The sequence below is a fragment of the Zosterops lateralis genome (assembly GCF_965231275.1).
Source record: "Zosterops lateralis genome assembly, chromosome: Z".
In the NCBI taxonomy this organism is placed as follows: domain Eukaryota; kingdom Metazoa; phylum Chordata; class Aves; order Passeriformes; family Zosteropidae; genus Zosterops; species Zosterops lateralis.
Genome location: NC_139800.1, coordinates 75,412,041 through 75,436,660, shown reverse-complemented (window position 1 = coordinate 75,436,660; position 24,620 = coordinate 75,412,041). Strand labels below are relative to the sequence as shown.

Here is a 24,620-nt window from a genome sequence, read left to right as displayed (position 1 = left end):
TCCTCTTCTTTAATTCTCTCCCTCTACTCACCCTTCCATTCTGCCCTCCATTTTTCTGCTCTTTATGGAGAGATTATATTTTTTATCATAGAGAAACAGATGATTTTCATGTGGTGTCTCCTGTTTGATGTATCACTCTGTTGATGGCTATTATTAAGTTACTGTATTTCTAAACTCTATGAATCCTATCTCCCTTCAAAATAATGATGACCATGTTCTACCTTTCAAAAATGTTAGAGTGAAGGACTGTGAAAGAGGTAAAATAGTTACTGTTGTGCATCAGCTTTTAATCTTCATTAAGCCATCATGTGTGATGAAATAGCATCACATAAAAAAGGTAAATCCATCAGAATCCCTCTCTTCAGTTGCAGTGTGCAGCTTGGATGAACAGTAGTCAACTTTGCCCTCAGGATATTGTCAGATGGGAGCATTTCACTGTGAAATGTTTGCAGCTGGAGATGACATAAAAAATGATAAAAGTCCTGATCATGTCAAGTCTGAACCAAGTAGGGACTTTCTGTGTGCTTTACTTCCTCCTTTGCTTTTACATCCTGAAATATTTCATTTCTGTGATGTGTTAAAGGCCCTGAGGCTACAAGGAAACAACTTTGAAAGGGTGACTATTTCTGAGACTCTCACTGGAAAGACTTTTGTTTCAGCATGTGTGCAATAAAAAGAATTAACCCCTGAGAGAACAGTGGGGTCAGGGGTGACAGGGGTGCAAAGCCATGGGCTGTGTTTCCTTCTGAGGACAGGAGCAGCTGCTGTGAGGCGAGGCAAGGTGTCAACTCCAGCAGCTCCCCTGCAGTCAGGGTTTTGGCCAGTGAGGTAACTCATCATTTTTTACTCAGAGTGGTCTTCCTCCTGTGAATTGAAGAAACAGTTCATCTTACAGTTCACCTGTTACCTGAAATTTTAGACCATTTTCCAAAGGTTAATTGCTTGATGACCATAACAACTGGAGAAAATAAGTCAGAATTAAATTTTCCCAAAGAGAAACGTGCTCCGTCATCAGCCTATGATGTACCAAGATTGATACAAACCCTTTTTCAGCTGCTACTCCCCAGTCCTGTTACAAATCAGCCTAAGTTCATGGATTTCAGGCTTTGCATTAGTGAATCATTAATTAACAATGAAATATATCTGTTTCTGATTTTGCTGTTACACCAATGTGATTTTTCCTTTTTCTTTCCTTGCTCTCTTCCATTTTTCTAGTTAAAGCAGAAAAAAAAACCCTGGTCAAGGGATCTCTCTCTGGAACTTCAGTCCTGCCATGCTTCTTTTCAACCACACCCACCATATCCTCCAGCTACGCCGCCGAGTACCTCCGGATCAAATGGTCCAAGGTGGAACTGGACAAAAGCGGGAAGGATGCCAAGGAAACCACGGTGCTGGTGGCCCAAAATGGCAACATCAAAATAGGCCAGAGCTACAAGGACAGGGTGTCTGTCCCCAGCCACTCTGAGGAGACCGGGGATGCCTCGCTGACCTTCTCCAAGCTGCGCGCCAGCGACGCCGGCGTCTATCGCTGCGACGTCATGTATGGTGTGGAGGACACGCAGGGCATCGTCTCTCTGGCTGTTGAGGGTAAGGATCTCTGCATTTCCTTTCTAGCCAACAGTGATCCTGGTTAAAGCTGTGAAATTTAGTGACTAACACAAAACTGGAGAGCATTTAAAGGAGTGTCTTTAGCGGTTTGCGCTTTGAGTAGCATGAAAAGAAGTAACTTAGGGTGGGAAGGATAAAAACTTAGGATGAGAACAAGCCACTGAAGCTGTGGTTGGCCTGTGTTGATGTCTCAAACTATGCCACCAAAAGTGGGAGCCACTCTTTCTGAGAAGGGAGCGTCAAGCATGAAGGAAGTGCTTCTTTTTCCCAATAATAAAATTTGGATGAGCAGAAGGAAAACTCATCTGAGAGAAGCTGCAAGAAAAGAAGTAGGGAGGTATTTGCTAAATGTGGGGCAGGCAGTTGTAACAGTTTGCTTGTCATCTCTATTAGGAAATAGTCTCCAAAATTTTGCGAGGGAGAAGTCTATGTGTTGAAAGACAGAAGAGACAGGAGTTTCAGAACTGTTGATGTTGGAGAAGACATCTAAGATTATCAAGTCCAAACATTAACCCAGCCACTGCCATGTTCACTATTAATCCAGGCCTCTCAATGCCACATTCAAACATTTTTGGAACTCTCCTAGGGATGATGACACCCCCACTTCCCTGAGAAATGTATTCTAATGTCTGACCACCCTTTCAGTGAAGCTCTATTTCCTGATGTCCAACCTGACCCTCCTCTTTGCACGGTTTGATGCTGTTCCCTCCCTCCCTCTCCCTGTTTCCTGAGAGCAGAGCCCGACCCCCCTTGGCTGTCCCCTCCTGTCAGGGAGTTGTGCAGAGCCACAAGGTCCCTCCTGAGCCTCCTTTTCTCCAGGCTGAGCTCCTTTCCCAGCTCTCTCAGCTCTCCTGGAGCTCCAGACCCTTCCCCAGCTCTGTTCCATTCCCTGGAGATGCTCCAGCCCCTCAATTTTTTGTTGTGAGTGACCCAGAACTGCCCCCGGGATTGGAGGTGGTCCCTCAGCAGTGCCAGCACAGAGACAGTCACTGCCCTGTGCCTGGGACAACTCAGGTGCTATTGGCCTCCTTCCCCCCTGGACACCTCTGGGCTCATGTCCAGCTGCTGTCACCAACACCCCCAGGGCCTTTCTCATCTTTCCAGCCCCTTTGCCCCAGCCTGGAGTGTTCAATGGGTTTAAGCAAAACAAAAGAGCGAGTGGCCAAAGGAGCATGTGATGTGTAGGTGTTTCTCCCCTCAGAACCTGCTCGTGGAGCATGGCACAGAGGCTGCTCCAGAGCTCCATCGGGCTGGCACTGAGCCTGAGCTAACAGGCTGTGCTGAAAGGCAGGGCATTAACCCAGGCTCTGTGCCATGCGCAGGCAAGTTCTGGACCCAGGTTTCTGCCTGTGCTTACAGCAACACTGAGCTGTGTGGATGGATCTCCTCATAGGAGCCTCCTTGCTTTGAGCCCTGCCTTGCACGCCCCTTTGCAGCTCGGTGTTTTTTGGAAGTTCAGTATTTACTCAGGTGGATGAATCCCAAAACAAACATTAATATCTGCTGCTGGAAATCATGGCTTTGGCTAAAGCTTTTTTTGGTGAGCTTAATAATGTATTGTTCTTCCAGTCTGCCTGGCCTAAAGTGAACAGTCTGTTGGCATTGATTTCACACAAGGATTCAAAGGTGTGGCCTTAATTTGGAAATACAATAAATCTTTGTAGCCATTAATGTCTGCATAACTTCATAAACTGTTAGGTCCTAATAACAAAAGCAAAAGAAATCCTGGTTTGAACATTACTTTTCATAACAAGTGTACCTGGCATTCCTTACCCCTTTTCAAGTGTTCTGTTGACTACATATCTATATCCAGGAGCAGCAGATGTTTATGACAATAAAATATCAGATGAATCAGATGATTTATGGTGATACTGTGGCTTTTGTAGTTGCTGCTCCTGCAAAAACACTGCAAAGTGTTGAACTGATTAGATTTATGATTTTATCTCAATGAAAATTTTACTCCGTTTTCTTTCTGCATCTGTTCTTTTCCATGACTACTTTAATGACAGAATTTCAGGAGAGGAAAAAAGCTAAGTCTTGATCCAAATGGAAAATTGATTTGCTAGACCATAATTTGTGCCATCGATTCTCAGTTTTCTCCATTATGTAAACAAATGGCATTTATTAGGCTCATGAAAACTTCATGGGAATGTTGCTGCTCAAATCTTCTGCTCCATTCTTTATGGTTTCTTATGATTTCAGCTTTTATTTGTAAACAAACCACAAAAAAAAACCCCATTAGTCCCAAACACAAATTATCTCTGTTGTTTCTTTTTGAACTTGGCACCCCAAAGTGACATCATCTGAAGAGATGTGATCCCCTGCACTCTTCCTTTGTGCATTCTGCAGTGCATGTCCTGACGGGGCTGCAGGGAGGTATTTCCATGTTAACTGAGTTAATTCCAGAGCTGAGGGATAGCCTGGTTCAGCACTGTGCTTTGGTCAGCTCTCCTGGGTGGAGCAGGGCTGCTGAAGCTCTGGTAAAATTGTCACCAGTTTTTTAATTCTGCTCATTTTTTGCTCAAATTAAGTAGGCCAAAACTTTTCAGCAGAGTTCTGCTGAAGCAGGTGTAATTCCTCTTTTGGCATTATGATGAATTTATGGTTTTTTTTTAAATGCTTCTTTGGGTATTTTTAAACTAATTCAGGACTTTTGTTCTAGGTATTTTCAGGATCTCAATTTGTTTTATGCATGCTCCTTAATTTTTAACTTTCAAACAAAAAGCATAATGCAGCATCAGTGAAGTCAGGAAGATAAGATTAGACAGCTGGCCTGCTTGTTTTTGAGATTAACCTTTGTAGCATAATAGATAACTTGGAGACCTAACTTGAATAAAATTACTGTAATTGCCATTTCCCTTCTTTAGGTATCTGAGAATACATAACTGCTATTGAACACACTGTGCATCAAATAAATGTATTTTACCAGTGATAGACTGTATGGTGAATGAAAAAATGGCATTTCTGAGGAAGAGTAATTTTCTCAGTGGCATACAGATTTTCCCAGGTTAAGCTGAATAGTGGGTATTAGTCACTGAAAGTAGAACTTCTGATGCCTAATTATTTATTTTGGCTGGTCTCAAGCCCAAGACCGTACAGAAGCTGTAACTGTGAACCTATTTTTTTTTTCTGTTTAGCTATCACAACAGACAAATTTGATAACTTGTGTGCAAATATCCAGTTAATTTGCTCTTTTAGATGCCAAATGAACTTCTGAAGTCAGATTCATATGTTATTAGCAAAAAACTGTTCAGACAAAAGATCTGGCTGTCCCAGAGTCCAATGAAAGCAGCTGATATCAAAGTGTGAACTTAAGCATTTACCCTATTGCTGTCAGAGACCTGTCACCCATGGAATTACCCACACAGAGACTTTTGTTATTCTACCCTGAACAGATACGGGTTTGTTTTTTCCTGTTTGTTTTTTGAATGTCTGTAGATTTTCATTATCCATGGGTGGACTCCTGGTTAAGCCATCACTTAACCACAGCTGGTTATCTTAGTTACTATTCACAAGGAAGATACGTTTCATCACACACATTGCCTTTGTTTCTGCAGTGCATATTTCTGTTACATCCTTTTTTGACAGGTAAACGTTTTCTAAACAATGACAGGATCTTGGAAATTGGGGTAATTCTGTGGCATTCCTCTGCCTTAGTTATAGAAATTAATGATGTTAGCTACTTGGGTATCAATAGCTGCTTATATTTGGAAATAGATGATCTTCAAGGCCCCTTCCATCCCAAACCATTTCATGGTTCTGTCTCAGAGACAGAACACTGGACATCACCAGGACACTGTGACTTCACATGGGATCCTTTATCTGCTGAGCAGTGTTTGGCTGTGTGTGCATCAAACAGAGATCAAATGTTTTCATCTGAATGTCTGTTTAAGTGTCTCATCTTAAAGCAAAAAACCTGAATTGGCTTGTTTAATTCTAGGAATGTGAACAGTTGTGTTTTGGCTGTGGTGGCTCTGTGTGCACAGCCCTGGAGATCTGGGAAAGTCACAGAAAAGTGTAGGAGAAGGATGACACGTTGGGTTACTTGATCCAGTTTTCCTTTGGAACTGCAAGGCTCCACATTCTGTGCTGAGCCATATACCCAAACCCAGCAGAGAACATCCATCCACAGGGGCCTGGTGCTCTCCACACTCCACCCCTGAGATGAGGGTTACTATTTTGCTTTTTGCAGTTGCTGAGGGTAGAAGAGGGAGGAGGGAAAAACTTAATTTTTGCCCATGGAGGAAGTTTGGGGCAGGCAGGTGCCTGCCTTACTCATTATTCATGGCTGCAGGGCTGTCTTTGGGGCAGGCAGCTCTGCAAGATCACTGGAGGGGCACTTTCCTCACGCTGGATATCCTCTTTCCTTTCCTGAGAATGCTTTCCTGACACCCTGGTTGCTGCTATAATTACACTGACCTCCCAGACAGGGATTTTTTGTGTTCAAAATGGATCTAACAGCATGGAAGTTAGATACTTCAGCTTCTCACAAGGAGAGGAATGAAGAATCTTAGAACATTGAGTTGGAAGGGACCCGCTAGGCTCATCCAAGTCCAGTCCTGAATATGTAGAACAAGTATTTCATACTCATTTTCACTTCTATGTGTTTTCTTCTCTGCCTTCTGTGCATGTTCCTCCAAAATTTTCCCTTTGTCTCAGAATCAACTCTTGCTTTGTCAGATTCTGTAATTTGATCTTTCTATGGCATTTTGTCCTTTTCTTCTAACCTTTCTTTGTGTTACTAAGCCCAAAATTCCAGCTATCTCCCACTGAGAGTCCTTGGCCTCTCAGCTTTTGGATATTCCTGGATGAGGTAAGCTGTCTGCACTAAATATCCCTGGTCACCAATTAGGGAGATTTATAGATGACTCTTTTAGACTCAACTTGTCACTTTCACGTGAAGCTACCTTGGGTGAGTTGAATTCCAGAAAGGATTTTATAAAAAGTATTGATGTACCTTTCTGTGGCCACATTTACTCTTTCTCTCTAGTTGTAATGAAGTCCACTTTTATAAATTACATTTGAGCTATCTTATAAAAAATCTGGCCTAGAAATGAAATGTCACAATACTTTTCATTATGGAACATTTCTGAATATTTAATGAAATACTTGTTTTGTATGGTGCTATGATATTGGGCAATTAAGAAAAGCATGTATGATCAAATATATTAAAAATTAAGAAGTCTGAACAAACCACTCATTTGAGTTGATTTTTTTTCTTCTCCACCTTGGAGATAATTTGATTTAAAACGATCAAAGTGGTAAATGGGATCCTTCTAGTTTACTTACTTTTGCCATAGCTTCTCAGTGAATATTTTTTTAACCAAAAATGAGAGCACTTTATTCTTTTCTAACTGGTATTTTGGGAATTCACTCTTTTTGTGGGCCTCATTTTCTCAGTTTCTGTTTGATTCTGCTTCAAATCTGTAAGACTTCTTTTTTTCCCCAAAATTTTTTTGTGTTTTCTTTTTAAAGCCTGTAAAGACAATCCCAGGCTTAAGATACTGATCTTGCTAATGGAAAGAAACAAGAATTAGGGAGGCAGCTGTAGATGGTAATTCCCATTTTCATTTTTATGCAAACTTGTCTTTCCTGCAAGCATTATAATGATAATAAATGAAAGTTGTTTCCGATATGGGAACGCTGCCACTCAGTGATGCTGTTAGCACTGGGAGATGGTGTGCTGACAACCTAATTGATCTATTCTCTCTGCAGCAGAAATCGCCTTCTTTAATCTCTTAAGTAGGCGTTTGAAGAGGTGCTTTTACCTAGTCTTTCCTTTCGGACTTACCTGTCTTGAAACCTTACCACCTCTTGATGTTGAACTTCCGTGTCAATTATTATGGGCAGCTGCGCTTTTCAGCTCGTGTTTTACTCTCCTGCCTAATGGATCCTGAGAAATCTTCCTGGCAAGGGGAGAGCACAATTGGTAGGGGCCATCAAAGGATGGCAGAGGGAGATAAATTTCTGGGTGATAAAGACCCAGGGTCTACACGCAAAACGTGCCAAGAAGAGGGGAGGAAATGTTCTGGCCAAGCTGCTGTACCTCTGTTGTAGAGTTTGGGAGTGTGGCAGCCTCTGGGTGGACAGGCTGGAGTGGTTCTGGCTCCGGCTGATTGCAGGATCTTGCTGGTAGAGTAATAAAGGATAAAACAACAGGTGAAGCTCAGCATTGATCCCTCCTCTCATTATCTGGAGCTGTGCAGAGGAGTCCCTGTGCCCCTCCACCGCTGTGAGGATGGACACAGACATCCCACAGGGCAGCAAAGTGTGAGCTGGTGCAGAAGTTCTGTCCCTGGCAGTGCCGGGGGAAGGCACTTTCCCTCTCCACCGTGAGTTCCCTGAGGCACTTGGCAAGGCGAGTCTCTTCTTCTCGGGTTGCCAAAGCCCAAGACAAGGGTCAGAAGATGGGTGCAAAGCCTAGAGGGAGAGACACAAGGGAATTATTCATGCAGAAAACTGAAAATGCTGCCCTATTCCCTCCTTTTCATACAGTGCTAAGTCCTGTAACCCATATTTTTGGGATGTATTTGTAATCTAAATTGCCTTCTGCATTAAGGCCGGGGAGGATCTGAGCTATGAACTGAACTGTATGGTAGCCCTGGCAGTGGGGCAGGGGATACTTCAGGGGTCTGCACCACAGTGTCCAAGGTCTGAAGACAAAAAATGAACAGGATAACAAGCACTGCCATCACAATCTTTTCCCTTTAGGTATTTGCCGTGTGAGGCAACTTCTGAGATTCAGGCTTTATGTTGCCACATCCAACACTGCATGTGGCAGCAGCGTGAGCTCACTAGTGAAAGTGAACTATAATTTATTAGCCATACCAGAAGCTAATAAACTAGCTTCCCCTGCAGTTCCACAGGGTTTTGATGCATGATATACAACAAAGCTGCAACCCAAAGGGTGTAACCACAGAACCAGGCTCTTTCCCACAGAAAGCCTTGTTTGTTAAAAGTTAAACACTTCACATTTTTATTTTCTGGTCTAAGACATGAGATAAATGACGGCAAGGCGTTCACCCTTGCTCTGACAGAAGCGAAATTTGGATGCTACAAATTGCTTTCCTATGAGTGCTCTTTCTTGCTGCTACTCCTTCCTGTAATTACACTGACTTTGTTTGCCAGATGTTCAGTGACAACATTATACCGCTGTACTCTGTTTTCCAGTTGCTTTATTTGTTCCTAGGACAACTCCTTTCTTGCCTTTTCTTTTGGGGAGGAAATAGACAAAGAGGGAGAAAAAAAATCCTTTACAAATGTTTTAAAGTGCAAAGACCGGGACAATGGGTTTTTGCCCCTCTCTCTGTCTAACTGAAACAATGAAAGTCCTGCACTTTAATCTTCTTAGCCCCAGGGGTCTTCTAATTATTGCAGCTGTTGCACAGGCTTATGCATAGTGACGTCCTCCTTCCCATTCATCTCGGAGGCTCTTTCATGTCCCTCAGCTCCTCACTGGAAATGGAGGAGCCTGCAGCTCTGAGAATAGGTGAAGTTTACCTTGTGGATCAGGGCGAGGAGAACAAAGCATTCCCCGAGTTCCTTTCCAGGATTTACAAATGACCAAAGGCTCTTCTTTGCCTCTGCGAAATCCACTTTAAATTGGCTGGGATTTTAACTCTTTAGTCCTGCCTTGTTCAGGTGCCACACGGCTGTGCCAGGGTAGGCGGGGCAGTGTGCTTCCTTCCAAAAAAAGAGGAAGGAATGAGAGGTGAAATAGCTGGTTGTGGAAAATGCACTCATATGTTTAAGCAGCAAGAAGCTTTAAATAAAACAAAATACAGCTTTAGAAAAATATGTTGCTATCCCCTCTAAGGTAACAAACCTTTTGGTGGCTGTAATGAGAAGCAGAAACTTGTGCTCTGTTTGAAACCATATACGATCACTTAAGCAATCTCAAAAAAAAATTATAAAAAAGAGACAATCCAAGTTCACACAAAATACATTTTAATTAAGATTAAAACACCAAACTGAATTAACAAATTGCTTCATATACTTGGTAATTTCTGACTCAGCATCAAATATATTTTATTACAGAAATGCCAATGTTATTTAAAAAAAAGTTTTAAAATGTTTGTGTATGTTCAAAAATAACATACAATAAAGCCAGATGCACAGCTTGTGAATATTATTATGGGTTCATAGTTATAAAACAAGGGTAAATATTTTGTCTCCTTCTGTTGAGAGCTCTGTAAAAGTTGCCCATTTTTAAATTGTAGATCCAGAACACCAAGCAGGCCACCTGAACTCCAGTTTTTGTTTACTACTGTGCTACTAATACAGCAATCCTCATTTATACCAGCAGGTGCTCTGCTCATAGTTTCAGCCACTGCTAATAAATTCTGAATATATCAAAACAGATATTTTTATGCACACCACATGTTAAAAAAATATAAATCTCTAGATAATATGGAATTTTGTGATTTTGAGGTTTAAATGCCGACGTTGCCTAACTCTGTGTTCTGGGGTGGTTCAGCAGTGAGGCTGTGGGGAGCAGAGTGCCCCCATCCACATTGAAATACTCCTTTGGCTCTCACCACAGGATGAAGATGCCCTTTGGAAGCTGTCCCTGTTCTCTGCTTGTTCTTGAAATCTGCCCAGAAATTGTTTGGAACGGTGTTGTGGGGTTTGAGCCAAATAATGCAGTGAAATAACCTAACAATTTAACACCCTTAATGACTGAAATTCAGGCGCTGGGAAAGTTTAATGTAATGATACAAACACAGCCATAATTTTCCGTGGGTGTATTCTTCACTTGTCACTGTTGCCAAACAACACTTGGATCCATTTGAAGCTGGAATTGCACTGTTGCTTGGAAGAAGCTGTTTGTGATGGGTTTTGTCAGTTCTGAAAGGCATTTTATGGGGATGCTGGTGGTCTGCACGCTTCCAGTTAGTGGCTGCAGCTGGTGTGTGACTCCCTATTAAATGATGAAATAAGGGGATTCCCAGCCTTTCCTCTTTTTTTTCCTGTTTCTCTTCAAGTGGCTTTGATAAAAAATTATGTTTGATGGTTGAGTAGTTTTCAGATAATATTTTCTGTATTAATTTCTTAGTGAATCACAACAAGAAGAAAAATCTGTACTCTATACTTATTTGCCATGTGCAGATTTTTAATGACTGGCAAAGTTTTATTGAATTTGTCTGTATGAGAAAAATATTTCTGAATAAGTTGGAAATTCTTGCATCAACAATTTTCTAATTGACCTGTATTTCAATTTGTTTGCAAACTACCAGACTTTCTTTATCTTTCAACCATGCAGAGACTTGTTGTAAAATTAATTATTGCTACAGTATCACCATTTCCCCAAACTTTATTACAGTGTGTTGTTTCCTCATCATGAAATACTCCAGTAAAACCATCAGAGAAAAGGAACATTTAATGGTTCAGGGACTTGTTTTGTTTCTTTTTTTTTTTCGTTCTGTGGATGCTTAATGGTGTTGAAATGCTTCTGAGGATTTTAGAGTGCAATTAGTTGGGTATTTCAAGAGACATGCCTTTGATGCTAAACTGTAAAAGACAGTGGTAATAGGGGGAAATGATTTTGTAAGGTGGGATGACTGTTTTCTGCCACTTCAGTGCCCTTTATGGTTTGTTCTAGCTGTTGTCAGATTCAGTGGGAATAGTGTGTGTGTAGAAAACAATATGGCTTATGGACAGATCCTGCTTTAAACAAAACCATCCTCACACCAGGCTTCCCTCTGCAAAGGCCTGATGTGCTCCAGGAACTGCTGAAATTGTCAAGGTCCTTTTCAGAACCAGAAAAAACCCCGAAGAAAATCATGCTTTGTTTTGTTTGTACCATTTGTGGTGTGTGCAAGAAAATATGCCTACGGAAAATTGACAAAAATCCATATAGTGATAAATTATATATTTGTAGTGATCTTTGATGTGTAGAAATGGACACCAGGCCCATCACTGATTAAAAAATCTGCTTCAAAAAAGCACATTTTGGGGGGGATTTTGTCATTACTGGTAGCAGCCACTAGAGGGGGAACATCATTTATACCATAATATCTCACCTTTTTGTAGTACTTTTCATTCTATGCATCTATTTTCAGCGTTGTGACAACACCTAGGTGGGGTTTCAGAGTGGTGATGGTTGCAGAAACAACTCAAAATGTGCCATTAATGGGGTTTTTCTGCCTTTCTCAGGTGTTGTGTTTCACTACCGGGCCGCCACGAGCAGGTACACCCTGAATTTCACCCAGGCCCACCAGACCTGCCGGGACAACGGCGCTGTCATGGCCAGCCCAGAACAGCTGAAAGCAGCCTACGAGGATGGGTTTGAGCAGTGTGATGCTGGCTGGGTGTCTGACCAGACTGTCAGGTGAGGCTTTCACAATGCCCCTTCATGTTTTTCCCCAAAATTTGTGTGCCTCGCCTGTGCAGACTTAAACTGCTGTCTTCCCGTAATTGATGCCTTGGATCTTCAAATCATCTTTTGTCTGGCTACCTAGAACAGAGGTTATACAGAGTTAAAAGAATAAAGCAGGTATTTATAAAAGGCTTCAATAGATGCACCTTGGGCAGTCAGAGGCCTCCCAGAGGCTACACCCAAGATAGATGATGCTCATGGGTTTTTCACACAATTTTAAGTTTGGTCCATTTACATATCAGGGGTTAATCCTCCAATTATAGCTTCGGGTAATGAAGTAATTTACTCCCAGTTTGCTCCCCGCCCCCCCGCAATTCACTTTTATTTATCCTGTTTGGGGCCTGGCACTGTCCTTGGATTTCAGGCCTAGAGGAATTATTTTGTTTGACCAAAATGTGAAGACAGTAAGTAACCCTATATGGAGTTTAGAGTTATACACTAACGCAGTCCGGGATTTGAAAAATATGAAGGCTAAAATCCTAAGGCATCATAATGATAAATTTTCTGCATTTCCAGGTATCCAATTAGACATCCAAGAGTTGGCTGCTTTGGAGATAAGATGGGAAAGAAAGGAGTCAGGACATATGGGCGCCGCTTCCCTAATGAGACTTACGATGTTTATTGCTACGTGGAGCACATGGAAGGTGAGATGGGTCTGCAAAGCCTGGAAATGCACTGCAAGACTTAAAAAGTGACTGGGGAGCCTAATGTGGAAGAGCAGAGAAGGAGAAAACTCCATTTAAAATAAGTATTGGCTACTCTGGATTTGAAGGGAATTGCTGAATGGAGGGAACCTATAGTTTGTGGTCTTGCCAGTCCTAAATAAAGGCCAGTGTGGAGTCCACAAAGAGGCAGTCAGGGTTCAAGCTGCCTATAGTTAGTGCAGTAGCTCTCACAAAAGTTGCTGTTGAAGTGTCTTATTTTTTAGACAGAATGTTATATAAAAGTATTTGCAAAGAAATGCATTTAATGTGTGAGAAACTATATATGATATATATATATATATATATAAGTATATACAAGGATAGATGTAGTATGTGTACTAAACATATTATAGTTCATTAAGCATGTAATTAAGGCTTTTTATATGTCCATGGCATAAAATTAGATAGATATTGAATTGCCATCTGTGTTTAATAGTATCTTTTTAATAATGAGCCATCTCAGATTCTGAAAGAAACAAGAAAAAAACTTCGTAGTTTCTGGGTCTTGTTTAGTAAAATTATTACAGAGATAGTTTGCATCCAGGACTAAAATACATTTTCCACTTACTACAGTGCCCTGAGTTAATCACACTGCTTCTGTTTGACAAGTTTTTATTCATGCCAGTTCCACATTTCCTTTCTAAAAACCTGCCTGATAGTTCCTAACCAAACATCTTCAGGGGTGATCCTTGGCTGTTAAACATTTAATTTAGTGCTCTTAAAGTCAGCAGAACAATAAATCAGCCGTGGCTCTGGGCAAGCCTGCCTTTGTAGGCATGTATATATTTTTAAAAAGCAATTGCAAAATGCAGGTGCTCAGTCTTTGCTTGTAATCTATAGATTAGGTCATGCAAATTTTTCCTCTGCTGGTGACTTAGAGAGATTTTAGTTACTGAAATCAGTAACTAGTAGCTGAACATCTGTACTAGAAAATTTGGAGATTTATGGAATACAAGCAACACAGGTATTGCAAAGCCTCCAGAAAACATATATGCCTGAGAATTTGTAACTTGAACTTGAAAATTAAGTGACAGAACTTTGTTAGTGCTTTTCATTGTCTAAATTTTAGTTATGTCCCATTTATATTTGTCAGTGAGCAGCACCTGTGAACATCTACAATTCATGACATTTGATCCTCCATAAATCCTTGATGGGGTTGGATTTTCAATCTCCTCTAAATCAGTGCTTTTAAATTCAGTTTGTGTCTTTCCTAGCTTACAAAAAGAAGGTTTGGTAAAAAACCTAATCTGAATAATTGCTGATTAAAGAACTCAGCAATTTCCTTTCCCTCTTCAAGGACAGAGAAGTGTCATTAATACAGAGAAGATTGTCCTGGGTGCATGTGAGCTGGCAGTTTCTCAGGGTCAAAAGATATCTCTAAACTTTCAAAAATAAAACTTGAGTAAAAACTGAAGCAGATTTCACTGAGGCTGATGGTCTCTGCTTGGAACAAGCTGGAACCAGACTGCTGTGTGGTTCAAAGAGGCTGCAGTGACTGTGCATCCTTATGTGTGGAAATGCACATAGATCCTCAATTTCTCATGGACATTAATTGGTTCTTCATTATAAAATTTCATTTGCCAGGATTCAAACCAGGATTACCTGGTTTCTCTCTCTGGCTGCATCTACACTTCTCTCCCACTGCTGTGGTCACCACAGCTGGGCTGTGGTGACGTGATCTGCTTGTGTATGAAACATCCACATTTTAACAAATATATAAGCTAGAGCACAATATTGTAGAGATTTAGTTTATTGTATTGCATTCATTATACTGAATAAGTTTAATGCCAGAATATTATAATAGTTAGCCAAAGACACACCCCAATTTTTCCCTATTGTTGTGTTTTTTTGTTTGGTTGGTTTCTTGCTTGTTTACGTACCTTTTGTTTGTTTTGTTTATTTTGTTTTTGGTTATTTTTGGTTGGTTGGTTTGTTGGTTTTGTGTGTATGTGAGAGAGATTTTATTATTTTCTCATTGTCTCAGAAGTTTTAAAATGATCAGGAGTGTGACAACAACTTCTGTGAGTTCCAGGAGGAGTTTATGGGTATAGGACATAGAAACAGGTATAAGTAGGTTCTGCTGACATGCAGAGGAGTTAAATTACTCTGTTTGGATAAGGAGGATCAGGCACATGCTAAGAAGTGCCACATCTTGGTGTAGTGCAGGATAAACCATTCCTCAGTGCCTTCACAGAAACTTGAGCCCCTGAGCCTTTTTCAGGAGGGGCTGAGGAGCCAAGGTGGCATTGTCTGTATGACAGGGGCAGTTTCTGTTAGGACAGAGGTTAATTTCAAGTGGGGAGGAGCTTGTTAGAAGATACACAGCATCCATGAATTTATACTTTGGAACAACCCATCCACAGAAGATGGAAATTTAGACAGGATGTCAATGGACTTATTGGAAGGTTGAACTAAACTAGATTGCTGTGTTGGTAGGGATCTTACAGTTCCAGAGCTAAAATTATGCCAGATTTTTGATGGCCCTGTTCACCAAAAGTTGATCCTGCAAGGTGTGACATTTAGCTCATGACTTAATTCATAGCAAAATTAATCCATGACACTTAGGGAGTGCTTAAATACAACTTTTTCCATGTGAATTTTAGAGCCCATATCTGTGTACCCTGCCCTGATTCAATGCCAAATCTATTAGACTTTCTTGCACTAAAGAGGTCCTTATTTGGAGGGTCTGTGTCAGTGGAATGACTATTCACAGCACAAGCCTGACTAATGATATCAAAATTTGGGCTATAACGACGATGTCACCAGGGAAGTTATTGAACACTTATTAGTCTGTTGGCTGCTCTTGATGTGTTACCCCAGAAGGCCATAAATGGTGGTAGGAATTCTTGCAATACATTTTAAAATAAATGTGCATTGAATTTGCAGTACAAATTTGGGTATTTGCACTGAGGATTTGTAGGAGCAACTCCATCTCGATTTTATTCCTTTTTGGCCATATGGAATCAAGAAGTTAGCCAGAGACCTGGATTTCTCCTTAAATCACAAACTATTAGCTTAAATTGAAACCAGTTATCTAGGCTAGCTCTTACCATTTCCTTGCTCTGAGGAAAGCCGGAGAGATTAATGACTGCACAATTCTAATTTAAAAAGTATGAGTTTTGCTGCAACTTTCAGAAGAATAACTGTGGGAAGGATTGAAAATTTCTGAGCTCCTGGAGATAAAAATGAGAACCTGGAGTCAAAGTGTCATTAAAAAGGTACTAGGCATGGTGTTTTATTGCAAACTGTTTTATATTCCTCATATTTCATCACTTATTTTATTGTACCAAGCACTAACAGAAACATTTAGGGTGTTTTAGCTGCAGGAAATAATTTATGAATAAAGATTTTAAAGTTATTGAGCTGCAAATGTTTGGGTGAGGATCTCTTAACACTATCAGCTGAAGAGGTGTCTCCTGTGGTATAATCCCTTGGATGGAGATGGGTGGTGGGTGAGGAAGAGTTGAAATTCTTCAGACAAGCAGCGTGTGGTTAATTTGGCAGCCCTGTGGTGTCAGAAAGGGCAATAGAACCATCACCAAAGCGCACTGGTGGAGTGAGGGCTTGTGCTGAGCTGAAGCACGAACCACCCCATCAGGATTGTCCCTTGGCCAGGCTCCCTCAGAGCCCATGTATCCCTGACAAGCAGCTGTCATGTGCAGATGGGGCACTCACGCTAACAGAATTATTTTTGGGGTGTATGTGGGGAAGATTGTACAGCCTTCCCTCCATGCACCATCTCCTCCCCACAGGGAGTGCAGGGAAGAAGGATAAAAACCAAAACCAGATGTCCTTTGAATACTTTCCACCTACTCTCATGCGGTTTTTGCTGTTGTCATGGAAATTTCTGTGAGAATGATAGTCATAATTAAAGGAGTCATAATCTAAAATGTGGCCTCAGGTGAGAAGTTTCTTCTGTGTTTTGGGCAGCTAAAGATCTCTGGAGTCTATTCTGATTCTGGAGCAACAACTAGATTAAGTTTCAAAACTGGGACACAGAGAAAAGCATGTTTTTTTTTCTAGTACAGGACCTGTGGTAGAATTATGAGCCTTTCCATTATACTGGACACTTATCCAGCCTTGGATTAAGTGACATTGTGTAGGGTTAAGTCCTCAAGAGGATTCCAGTGAGTCTGCACAGAATAGTCTCAAGACATTCAGGAAAGTTTATTTAAATCATTGCTGCTGTGCATCAAAAGGAATCAACAATGACTTGTTCTGATGTGCAAGAGAAAACGACTTCTTCATCTTGTCCAGCCTTCTACTTTAAAGTTGAACCAAGCTGGTTAAATGTTTGTGGTTTTCCAGCCCTGCAGTGTGGTTTTGGTAATTAGTGGCTTTGGTAAGGACATCTCTTACCCTGGTGTGTCAGAGAACCAGCCCTGAGTAGCAGAGAACGAGGGGCAGGGGACATGGAAGTTCTTGGTCCTGAAGGCACAAGGGTAAATGTTTAGTCCTCAAAGCCATCACAGCATTCCTGCTTCTTTGCACACTTGACTGTCCTAGTAATGAAATTTTGAACAGATTCCACATTTTTGAGGAAAAAAAAAGTTGCAATCTTATGACTGCCTAGGCTTTGACCTGCTGGCTGTGTCCAGGTGAGGAGCAGTAACCACAGGTTACAGGTGCAGGTGAGAAAATGCCCTTAAAATGCTGTATATAACATCAGAAAATATGACATTTTGTGACTCTTAGCCAGCTTTTGTCTCTGACCCAGGGCACCTTTATCTGCAGCTGTAGTCACAGAATCCAGGAGCCCTAATACTCCCAAAGGACATCTCTGCTTGGTGAACTTGGTGTGTTCCAACTCTCAGAAACAAAAGAATAGTTCTGGAGTTCACCACAGGCACACCATGCCAAAAAAACCCAAAACAAAACAAAAAGGGCTCCCAAATTCTTAGTGGGAGATAGTGTTTCTTCTCAAACAAAACTATCACCAAGGGACTAAAATGAAAAGACACTGGACAGTTTTTGTTTTGGCTTTGTTTTTGTTTGTTTGTTTGTTTGTTTGTTTTTAAATTGTGAGAGTTAAGCATTTCCTTCTACGGGAATGATTAGCTTTTCATACCATTAATATCCCTCTACATTTTCTAATATCTGGCTTTGGATGACTGTGGAGGTTGTAGAATCTGAGCACCTGACCACAGGGTAAAGCTCATGAGCACCAAATTCCAGATGGGACAGTAATAACCACATAATCATGGAATCATTAAGGTTGGGTAAGAAGACTTCTGAGATCATTAGGTCCAAACATCTACCCAGCACCACTACCCCAGTCAATACAGGTTGTGTGTTGACCCCTGGCTTTGGTTCTAGCCTGCCATTCTTCTCACCTTTCTTTTAAGTTGTGTGATTCATGACATTCACATCTACCAACATGCCCAGCTCACCAAGACATCTCCTGAAGAGAGAAAGTGAATCAAAGCAATTAAAGTTGCTATAAAATCAGCTAATACGATTTCTAGAACTGATTCTTGTAGAACCTAAACTTTTTCCTGAGGGACTGTAGGTGAATCAGCTTTTGTCTTCGAGAGAAAAATCTGACTTCTTCATCTGCCCCAATATTTTGAAGAGAGATGGAAAAAGCCTGAATTTCATCAGGTATCTCTTTTGACCAAGCAAAACAAGCATGTGTAAGAGGAAAATCCTGGGGATTCTTAGAATGCTGTGACTGCTGAGTCTGCTCCATCAGCCTGGAGCTTGGTTTGGAGCAGGAGCCAGCAATAACACACATTACATTATTGTCTGCAGCCTAAACACTGTCACGTTCTCCACCCCACGCCCTGGTACTGCAGAACTGCAGAACCAGTTTTTCTTCATCTGCTGGCCTAAAAAGAAAGGGCTTTGCCTGCACAGTATTGCTGAGTTACTCAGGGTGTGCTCCAGCTATAAAAACATTGCACATGGCTGTTTAACACAGAACTGAATTTGCCCTGCCTGGTGTTGGTGGCTATGTCATTTGTTTATTGAACAGATGAGTTTTCCCTCTTAATTTCCTTGTTTTCAGTGTTTTGGCTGGGAAATCGAGGGGCTTCCAGTCATCTTAATAAAAACACTGTAAGAACCTGGTGGTATCTGTCCTCCTGTTAAATATGGAAGCTGTTATACTTTCAAAACCAGAAGTAAATTGTAGAGGCTGCATGGATTAAATATATTTCATTAACTTCAGAATTATTTTTCTTGCTTTTTAGAAGTTTCTGTGCAAGGCTTGAGTCCTTTTCTCTTTGATTATTTGAAGGAGTCAGGATGTTTCAGCCACATGCTAGAAGTGAATGAGATCAAGAAACCCCAGGAAAACCCCATATTTGCTCTTCTAGTAATCTTGCACTGTTTACCCACTTTCCTGTGTATTCTATAAGTTTATCTCAGAAGGAATTGTTATGGGATTGTCTGTAATTAGTTTTCTGTTTACAGAAGTCATGACAATTCATTGTTCTTCACTTTTCTTACTTCCTCACCTTACTGGACTGATATCTGCAATACAATTGCAATTTAATTGCATTTTAAGTACTAATTTTCATGTACATCATGGCTGCTGTGAGAGGATCAGTGTCCTTAGAGCAGAGAGGGCTGCCCTGGGGAGGCCTTTCTTTATTTCCCTGTTTCATGGGTGCTGTTTTTGGGACAGGATAGTGGGATAACTGCATCCATCACTCTTGTGCTGGACACGGCACCCGAGCTGGCAGGTAGATGCAGAAGGATGTAACAAAGAATGCTTATTATCTGTGTGGTCTGAAAAGCTGAATGAAACATTCTGAAAACGAAAGGATCTTTGCTTCCCTTATCTGCCTCTCTTCAATAGACACTCTCTGTCCCTCCATCTCCAAGCTGGAAGCTGCACACAATGTGTGTAAGGCAAGTTACACTATGGGATTGGTGCTACAGCTGTAATAACAAATCAAAGCCTCTACCTAGGAGGAAAAAGAAAGCTGGCACCTTGCCTCTTTTCGCACTTGCATTCCTTTTAGTCCCCAAACAAGCGTAATATTGATGTGAATGAAACTGCTCGGGGTGATGTAGTTTCTGTCTGCATTTTTCTGTGTTCCCTTCAGACCTGTTCAGGGGTTAAGACAGATTGCATGGCTGGCTTGGAAAAGCAGTGTTTTCCTGCAGGAGTGGCTGTTGTGTCCTGGCCTGCTGTGGCTGAGGGAGGGCATTGCTGTCTTGCAACACCTATTTTGAATTTGCGCTGCTGGTTTGAATACTCTCATTTTAGGTCTGGTTGGTTTAATCTGAAGTCTAGGCAAAAACTGGAAAAGGGTCAGTTTACGGCTTCATTCCCAGGACAAGAACATGGGAGGCTTGATTTTTCTTTGGAGTGTTTGGGTGAATGAGGCAACCAAGGCAAGGTGATTTACCTTGGAAGCAAAATATTAGATGTGCTATTTCCTTTGTTGTAGTTTCCAATTGGATGGCTATTACTTACAAATTGTTATTCCTTGGAAGCTGAACTACACTATCAACATTGTAGACTAATTCAGCTTCTCCACACAAAGAGGGTTTTGTGCATGCAACATGTCTTGTGCATTTCCTGGCCTTTGTTTCCATATGGGGCAAGATGAAGATTGATGGAAATCTGACATTAGAAGCTGTGCTAGAGCAGCCAACAAAGAATATTTCCTATTTTTGGGGTGTTTGAAATGAGATTCTAGCAATGCCTGAAAGGACCAGGTAGGAGGCTTGCAGAAGTAGATTTGCTTTATGAAGAAAGCGACTTCTGATGGACAGGATTTAATTAACTCAGTTGAGCTGCAAAATCTTCTCTAATGGGGGTCACAGTGAAGCCTCAGGGCTGCTGTTGCCTCTGCTAGAAATCAAGTAAGGGACTCAGTGTCCAGCTGCAGCGTACTTCATGGCATAAAGTTTGCTTATAAATGCTCATGCTTTGTGGCAGTTTAACTTTCAAATTCAAACCTGGAACATTTAGTTTACAACTATCTGATTAATTTTCTTTTTAAGGAAAAAATACTCGTGTTCTGGGAAAAAGCCCCAACCTTGCAGGACTCTGGGGCCAGGGATGGGGGAAATTGATGGTGGAACGTGCTATTGAGCCTTTGTTTTGTGGTTTTTTTTTTTGTTTGTTTCCTCTTCCAGATGAAGTGGTCCACGTCACATCCCCCCAGAAGTTCACCTTTGAGGAAGCTCGGGAGCTGTGTGAGGAGCGAGGCGGTGTCCTGGCTTCCGTGGGGAACCTCTATGTGGCCTGGAGGAATGGCTTTGACCAGTGTGATTACGGGTGGCTGGCGGACGGCAGCGTCCGGTACCCGGCCTCCGTGGCGCGGCCCCAGTGCGGTGGGGGTTTGCTTGGGGTGAGAACCCTGTATCGCTATGAGAACCAAACAGGCTTCCCTTACCCCGATAGCAAGTTTGATGCCTACTGCTATGAACGTAAGTATTTATTTATTTTTAATTTTGGTCATGATTTCCAGCATGCTTGCCACGGGAAGGGATTTCTTTATCGCGCGTTTTGTTTCGGTTCTTGCAGCCCGCGCGGGTTTTTAGAAACTAAAACTAATGTCTTAAAGTAACATTGGCAGGTGAAGACAGGCAGAGCTGCAAGGTAAGTTTTCAGTCTGAGCAGTGTTTTGACTGAGTCTGTGGGTGCTCCATATTTTTGTGCCTGTGCAAACCTTGATATCTTTGCATCTTGTCAATGGACACAAGACAGACATTCAAAGTGCACCCGGGCATGTCACCTTCTCCTGATGCAGACTTGCCTTGGTGACTCTGCCTTGGCAGGGGCTGGATTGGATGATCTGCAGAGGTCCTTTCTGACCACATCTATTCCGTAGTTCTGTCATAAACGTCCTATAGGTGAACAATGGCTATTCTGTCCCCAATGATGGCACAAGAGAAGCTGCTGTACATGGACTGTGTACAAGGCTGTCTACTTTCAGGTCTCTTAGATGCCAGTAATTTGTGGGCTGTCTCTGGATCCCAGGCACATTGTCCTGAGATCCAGATTCTTTCTCTTTCTTCTCAGTGTTTCATGGGCCAGTGGGTGGTCTAAATAGCTTTTCTTACTGCTGCTTGTTTTCCTCCTGGTATTTTCACAGGCACTTCAAGTGCTTTCCACATTCACATGGTAGACTTCACCAATCTAAACCAGATGTCCTCCACACCTGTCAGCTTTCTTTTGGGGTCAAATATTGCTCTGTAACCTCATCTATCGTCAGTGGCAGCCGCCTGGCTCTGCTATTATGGTGCAGCTTCTCCTTGCATGGGTTCCTTTTGTCCCAGCTGAAGGTGAACCCAAAGGTTCACCTGCTTCCCAGCTGAATATCATGCTTCCCTGAGACTTGCAGCCTCAGCACAGGGGGGGTTGGACAGCTCAACTATTTCCCTGCAGGCCTCTCTGTCCAAGGAAGTTCCTTGTTGCAAATAGCATGACTGATATTAACATTGTGTTGAGTTACAAGTTCAGAACTTGTTCATTAACTATGAATATTTAAGTTTTTTGGACTCAGTCCAGTGACTGTAGCTCAGAACTACTTGAAATGTGCACTTTGTACTGTCCCCATTTTTGTGGATGATGAACTTACTGCAGCTGCAGATCTTTCCAGCTCAGGCACTGAAGAGTCATTTATGAGCAAATCTTACTCTTTGAGAACAAATCCTGACATCTGCTGCAACATTATGGTCTGGCTGTTCTCAGACACTGTTGGTTTGTTGTTTTAATTTTCCTTTATAGTTTGTGGGTATAATGTTCCAAAACTTTGCATGTGGAAATAGTCCTAATGGAACTGCTTACAGGGAAAAGGACTTAAGTTCAGGAGTCTGTGCTCTAATCTGCAGAGCAGCATTTTGTCATATCACTCCTTCTGTTCCTACTCCAAATTGTTTATGACCTGTTTAAAGTGTTGTGGATAAAAAAGACTTTAATGAGGGTGTATTTCATAAGTTCCTCTAAAAGACTGGGGTAAGAACTGAACATTTTGCCTGTAATCTAGTCTTTAGTTAGGACAAATTCCAACCTGCTGTTTGTTTTTGTGAATTTCGCCGCTTTCAAGCAAGATGTGCCTTTACAATGTTCTTTCCAGAAGTTTTAGTTAGCACGGTTTGTGGTAACATACCATTTGTTCTGAAAGTGACCTTGATAGGTACTGGGTCATTGCCTTTTATATAAAGGCTTTTCCTGCAAAGTCTTGCCCTTGGTATATAAAGAATAAATATTTCATCACTTTGCAACCCAAGAATAGACAGTTCAGGACTATCAAACTTTTTACAAGAGAAAATAAGACTAAACAGAACCAAAACAATTTGGTAGAGACTGAGAGGCTCTCTAGCACTTTTAATTACAAACAAAAGAATATCAGAATTAATTAAACCCCGCTGGCTACAGGACTCAGGTTTTGCCAGATACATCTGGCTTTGTGTAGGAAAATGCAGGGGTGTCATGCTGTACCATCCTTCAGGGTGCCACAAATTTCTGAAGTTACTGAAAGCTCCCTCTCCCTCTCAGAAGGTGCTTGGGATCTCACAGGAACCAGCTGTGACTCCTCACTGGTTTTGCTAAAAGATTTATGGAAGTGGTGAGTAATGAGACTCCCTGCCCAGCATCTTGGTCCTCCACATCTCAAACAGCTGCCTGGTGCAGTGGCTTTAGAGTGAGTCACTCTCTCCCACTGGGGCCTTGGAGCCAGTCCCTTCTTTGGGGCAGAAAAAGGGAGAGGATTAAAAAAAATGGCTCTGCATGAGAGCAGAAGGCTTGAATTTAAGCCCTTTGTTTCCAATAATCTTTTGTCTGGAAGTTTCTTCCGAAATTTCCCATTATCTCAGTTTCAAAGTTTCAGTCCATCACAAAATCCACTGTCCCCCGGCTCTGCCTGCTTTGGGGTTGACATTTAGCTTTCACACAGTGATTCCCACAGTGCCTGACAACAAAACTGTCCTGCCCAGGAGCTGGGCTCTCAGTGAAACCCCAGCCCCTGCTCACAGCTCTCACTGTGTCTCACACTGCCTGAGTGTGTCTTCCTCCTCACCTGGACATGCAGTCACACCACAGCACATCTGTGCCAAACCAGGCAGCTGATTCAGTCTTCACAAAGACAAACTGGCCATTTGAAAAAGGGAGTATCTTCTTCTTCATCCCTGCTCAGGCTTCTCACTCCTGTTTCCTGATCATGAGTCTCTCTGGTGGAAAATCTCAAAATAATAATTTTAATTTGCGGTTTTAAGAAACCTCAATCTGTATTTTGAGTGTTTTACTTGCTTTTAAAGAGGAATCATATTTATTGGAATACATGAAAAACACAAGGAGTAAATTCAATTTAAAAATGATTTTCACTAGTTTCAGTAGAGCAGCCAACCTGGACAACTTTTAAAGTACAGTTAAGTTCAGGATTTTAACTTCAGCAGTGTTATGGATACAAAATTACATTGTATGAAGTGTCTTGACTTTATGAAAATAAGAGTGGCCCAGACTAATAATACATGATTTAAAATCAAAAAGTCCTGTTAAAAACCTCTGAAACTTTCTCCCCTTTGATCACAAGTGCTTTTTTCACTCTTCAAAAACCACATGGGTCTAAGTTTCTGAAACATTATCTGTGTGTTTCATTTCATGCCTCCAAGGCTTTTGCCAGACCTTTTTTCTTTTTTTTTTTTTTTTTTTTTTTTTTTTTTTTTTCTCTGAGAGATACCTAATCATGTATCTGATGGGGCCTGAAAAAGGTTTCACGTTGGACAGTACATGATTAAGTACTTGCAGTTCCTGGGAGGCCATCATCAGAGGGAAAGTTTTTCAAATGTTAACATATAGGACTTATATTAAGATGTTTAAGTTAAAAAAAAAATAGAACAGCAGTTGCTGAGCACTTATGCTAATTTGTAAGAGATGAAAACATTTTATCATTAAGAAAATCCTTTTTAATAAATACATACTTAATAATTAGTTCTTTCAGAGAGCTATAGGGGATTTATTTAATCAT

At 41.4% G+C, this 24,620-nt stretch overlaps 1 protein-coding gene across 1 annotated transcript in view; it reads left to right on the top strand.

The window, feature by feature from the left end:
• Positions 1–24,620, top strand: part of VCAN (versican) — a 97,410-nt gene that overhangs the window by 11,848 nt on the left and 60,942 nt on the right. Inside the window, exons 3-6 of the mRNA XM_083883894.1 lie at positions 1,216–1,587; positions 11,764–11,938; positions 12,503–12,630; positions 20,785–21,078. Coding sequence (XP_083740020.1) covers positions 1,216–1,587; positions 11,764–11,938; positions 12,503–12,630; positions 20,785–21,078 — 969 coding nt within the window. The remainder of the gene's footprint in view (positions 1–1,215; positions 1,588–11,763; positions 11,939–12,502; positions 12,631–20,784; positions 21,079–24,620) is intronic.